Source organism: Papilio machaon, chromosome 18 (genome assembly GCF_912999745.1).
Source record: "Papilio machaon chromosome 18, ilPapMach1.1, whole genome shotgun sequence".
NCBI lineage: Eukaryota > Metazoa > Arthropoda > Insecta > Lepidoptera > Papilionidae > Papilio > Papilio machaon.
In genome coordinates, this window is record NC_060003.1 from 596,768 (window position 1) to 601,699 (window position 4,932).

Here is a 4,932-nt window from a genome sequence, read left to right on the forward strand (position 1 = left end):
TGCTTTTCATTTTGCACCTTTACTTGTCTTTCTTTCTATTTACAAGAGAACGGTACATCTTCTGATATTCTGTTCGATACAGCTATAACCTTTACTTGTTACCGAGAACATGATTTGAGCTAGTCTTCTAGACGTTGGCGGTCGCGACGCTTGCAGTGGAGACTCGAATGGTCCGTTGTACTACGGCCAGATCCTCATTGGTAGCATTTCCTTTGTCATCGGATTCGTCAATGCAACCTTCCCGAGAATTGTCGCTTCGATCTTACTTATTATCTTTTTTTGGTGACTAGGCAGATCAAATTTATCTAGTAGTATCTTTACTTTCCTCAAATATTTAATTTGAAATAGTTAATTGAACAAATTTGCCAATCTAAAGATTCCTCCAATTATTGCAAGCTTAGCAATATTTCTATGGTGTTACTATTTGGATTGCGTACTATTTTCGTTTCGTATTTCCATAATTATGGTATTACCAACTTAGTTTAGGACATGAGTTGTATCATAATCACAATAAATTTATAGATGGGATTAACGATTCGGTAGTTTTATTATTTCTGATAAATTGTACTATAAATGGTGTACATTGATAATAGAATCTATCTTGTTACCGGCGTGGTTGCAGAAGCTTGATCATGGCGACTCCTTTGGCTTTGTCCGTGTTGCTGCTTGCAGGTAAATATCATTTATACATCAATTATTATAATTATCATCAACGTACTGTTAGATTATTGGTCTATTGCTTCAGAATTAGAAGACTCTGGACTCTGCACCAATGTTCCATCTACAAGTGTATACTTCATGAATTTGCAAAGGATTCATTCATAATTGTAATAATTTCTTTTAACATCGTAATTTCTAAATCTGTTTGTTACTACACTTGGAGTCCTCTTAAATAGTCCTTTCATTTGAGAAATCTATATTAAAGGATTCTTATTGTGAAGAATTAAACAGCATATTCATATTTTTATAGTCGATTCTGTTAGTATAGGTACACATATAAGTACTTAAAGTCTAATAATGAAAGGACGACATATTTTAGATGTTAGTTTTAAACATTTTACCAGGTTGTTAGATAATGTATTACTTCAAGACTATATCTTTATATTTATTTGATATCTTAATCCCAGTCTACGGCTTTATTTGCTTTTATTGCTTTTTATCTTACAATTTTATTGCAGGATGTAGATTAAAGAATACTAAGTGATCAAGTATAAAAAAATCATTATCACTTTTGTCTTCAAAATATCCAATACCAAATGATTTTGACATCGTTAGTCAAAACAATTGAAGCCATGAGAGTCAAAGTGACTTAACTGTCATTTTTCAATACTGATTTTAATTGATAAACTGGCTCTAAACGGTCAAATTTATAGCGTCACAGTGGCCTAAAATGTTGTTAAACATTTATTTCATATACGGCATTAGAATTACCTTATTAGACTATCAGAAAATAAAGTTTGGTAGCTTTTAACTTAACTATTTAGTAATTAGACCACTCTGGCTCTTAAGGCCACAATATAGAAAACAGTCAAAGTGACTGGCTGAAAGCAAATTAGAATTTGGCTAAGAAATTATTTTTTGACCTCGAATGCGTTAACAGGGATTAGATCATCGATGACGTCTTCATATGTAAGAATAGGCGGAGATATAGAATAGCATCTGATGTCAATGATGTAGAAACATTTTTCTTTCTCTTCTTGTGCATTTATGATCTTACAATTTTGCCCGTTGATAACGAGAAACCTAACAAGCAATTGTTATTACTCAGGGTACTATGGTCTTTTATGTTTTTAATTTTCAAAGTGTATTTCCAGGCATTGCAGTGGCGAATGGCGGTCGTATCGTGGGGGGTCAACCGGCGCCCATAGAAAGATATCCCTCCATCGTGCAGGTAGACGCGCTGAACGTGTTCACGGGCACCTGGTCGCAGTCATGCGGCGCCAACATCCTCACCTCCAGACACGTCCTGTCTGCCGCACATTGTTTTGATGGGTCGTAAGTAAAAACAATGCTTTATAATAGAAAACGCTGTAAACATATCAACAACAATCTCAATGCTATTAAAAAATAATCTGATGTGAGGCTACCCAGGAATATATAAAGGTGTCAAAGGGGCCTATTGATTCTGAACGGATTACTTGTTTATTTCAGCCTCTACGAGCCTTCCCGCCGTCGTATCAGGGCTGGCACCGCCGACAGGAACTTCGGTGGATCCATTGTGTACGTCGAGCGGGAGTTCAATCACCCCAGCTACGGCCAACTGGGTTTGGACGGCGACATCTGCGTGGTGCGCCTGTTGACAGCGCTGGTCTTCTCGCCTGTCATCCAGCAAGGCACTATCGTCGCTCAAGGCACTCAAGTGCCCGACAATATGCCGGTCGTCCACGCCGGATGGGGCGCCACTTCGGTTGGTATACTCTTTATTTATATTACTGGAGAGCTTTTAAAATAATCGTATTGAAAAAAATTGAGAGTTTTACTTTAGTAGTAGAGTTGATGTGAAAGGAATAGAAACACCACAAACGCTTTAACAATATTTCAAACATTTTCAATTTCATTCACAGCAAGGAGGTCCCGCATCAAGCATACTTCTGGACACGACTATCTACACCGTGAACAACGACCTCTGCCGGGAGCGGTACTTAAACAGTCCACGACAGGACATTGTCACGCCGAATATGATCTGTGCTGGTCTCCTAGACATTGGAGGCCGTGATGCTTGCCAAGGAGACTCCGGAGGTCCTCTGTACTTTGGGGAGATTATTGTCGGAGTTGTCTCTTGGGGCGAGGGCTGCGCCAATGCCACCTTCCCCGGTGTTAGCACCGCTGTCTCCTCTTACACTGACTGGATTATTGCCACCGCCGTTTAATATAAATATGAAAGATTTGAGTTGTTACTTTTAGTTATTAAAATAAAAGCTGCTTTAATATTTCAATTACTTTAAATGACCTTCTTACTCATAATAATTGTACCTAAATGTGTCAATAAATTTCATATTAAATTTATATCAAATTGTGTTACATAAAATAAAATAACGCCGATTTGCCCGTTATTAAGTGCCAGTCATCTTTAGACATAGCAACATTCAGTATAAGTTAAATCGCAAAGAGAGATTTAGTAAGGTTGTATGGTAAATAAAATTATCAAAACTTTTTAGAGCTATATAACACCTGATTAAAAGCGACAGAGATCGTTTGAGCAAAGCAATTTTTGCTCTTGAAAAATCTCGATTTAAGAAGCATTTAAATGTAATTAATGGGTTAGGAAATAGTTAAGTACTGTTTACTCAATTTATTCCATAACCTCGTTAGTAATCAACATTCTTTAGTTTAGGTTTAGTGACCTCTATCGCACACTTTATTAAACTACATAATTAGATTGTTACCAGGTGCTGTTAAATCCCGTTATAAAATAATCTTTCAGCGCCATCTATTATCAAATGTAAATTAAAAAAATCGATGTAGTTCCAAAAGATACCAATAGAGGACAGTTTCACTTAACTACCAGTAATGAAAAAAATGATAATTTCAAATTAACGCTGCAAGTAATCTTTTTAATGGATTCGATTACTTATACTATTCTAGGGTGGGGGCTTATAATAAAAGATTTTATTAGTCAAAAGATAATGATTATCAACATTTTTATTAATGTAATAATATAGGCAGGTCGTGGGCCTTTTTATTCAAAGAATCATACAAGCGTTACATAATATTTAGAAGAAGTGGATATAAATAAATAAATTACAGAATTATTTCAGTGGAGTAGTTTTAAGATCTTTTTTTTACAAGTTTATTGAACTTCGATATTTTAATATCGATAAAATAAAATGTTAAACATTTGAAACTTTTTACTTATCTTACTAATATTATAAATAAAAATTTAGATATATGGACAAAGTTTAGATTAGATGGATGGATGGATGTTTGTTTGAAGGTATCTCTTAATAATTTATTTCATAAATAAGTCTGGAAAGTCATACAGGCACTTATTACGTTTTATTTTAAATCCGCGCGAACGGAGTCGCTGGCGACAGCTAGTATAATACAAACGAAATAATTATAGCTATGTAACATACTTTTAATTTACACACTTACTCGATAATTCCGTAACGGTCACTGAAATTTGGTACATATATATATATATAACATATAGTCTCTAGTAACTCATAAGTTACTTTTCACCCTTTTTTATTTCATATCAACTCAGTAAAATCATTTAAGTACCTAAATAACGGTCTAAAGATTATTGACAATCTACAGCTGCAATAAATATTCTTGATAAATAGATTAATACATGAAAAACATTTACTGAAGCAAAAACCATCACAAGTGTGGACTTTTCTTGAATATTAATATTGTTATGCCTTACATTCTCTTTAACCAAACATAAAATAAAATTTCTATTAATATAAGTATTGCAATAGTCGAAATCAATATTGACACAAAACTACTGTGACACTTGCGCTGTGAAATATCTTTTTTTTTCTAATAAGAAAGTTGTGGCAGAAACCAAATGTCAGTCGAGTCAGTAATTAAAGGTCAAAGCCAGCGATGCTGCCAATAACCAACTCATTTACACGATAACACAAAAATAAATCGTTTTAACTTCGATTGAATTTTATTTGACTTATTAACTTCGCCAGTGCAGAATTCAAGTACCGTCAAAATAGGTCCAGTCGTTCCGGAAAAATTAAAAAAAAATGGTTTCCCGTAATCAGCAAATACGTAATTTGTACGAAATAAGATTTCTTTTTCGATATTACATACAGACACTCCAGTTTTATTAATATAGATATATGTAGAAGAAGCGAGAGAGGTTTATTAGGACCTCGCCAAATGGAGGTATGTACCCCTATGGGTTAAGAACATGAGTTATGTTGCTTTTGTATCTTGATGTGTTTTTGTATGTATCAAGGCCAATAATTATCTAGT

General features: G+C 34.4%; 1 protein-coding gene across 1 annotated transcript; it reads left to right on the top strand.

The window, feature by feature from the left end:
• Window positions 1-574: 574 nt before the first annotated feature.
• Window positions 575-2,907, top strand: LOC106710920 (trypsin, alkaline C-like). The gene is made up of 4 exons (XM_045682079.1): window positions 575-672; window positions 1,815-1,995; window positions 2,152-2,407; window positions 2,565-2,907. The coding sequence occupies exons 1-4, from the start codon at window positions 633-635 to the stop codon at window positions 2,868-2,870; spliced, it is 783 nt and encodes a 260-aa protein (XP_045538035.1). The 5' UTR covers window positions 575-632; the 3' UTR covers window positions 2,871-2,907.
• The last annotated feature ends 2,025 nt before the right edge of the window (window positions 2,908-4,932 follow it).

Excerpts from the sequence above, each read along its gene's own strand:
- LOC106710920 (XM_045682079.1), top strand. The coding sequence starts at position 633 with ATGGCGACTCCTTTGGCTTTGTCCGTGTTGCTGCTTGCAG. Across the intron at positions 1,996-2,151 it reads GCACATTGTTTTGATGGGTC|CCTCTACGAGCCTTCCCGCC; the intron begins GTAAGTAAAAAC and ends TGTTTATTTCAG. Across the intron at positions 2,408-2,564 it reads CCGGATGGGGCGCCACTTCG|CAAGGAGGTCCCGCATCAAG; the intron begins GTTGGTATACTC and ends TTTCATTCACAG.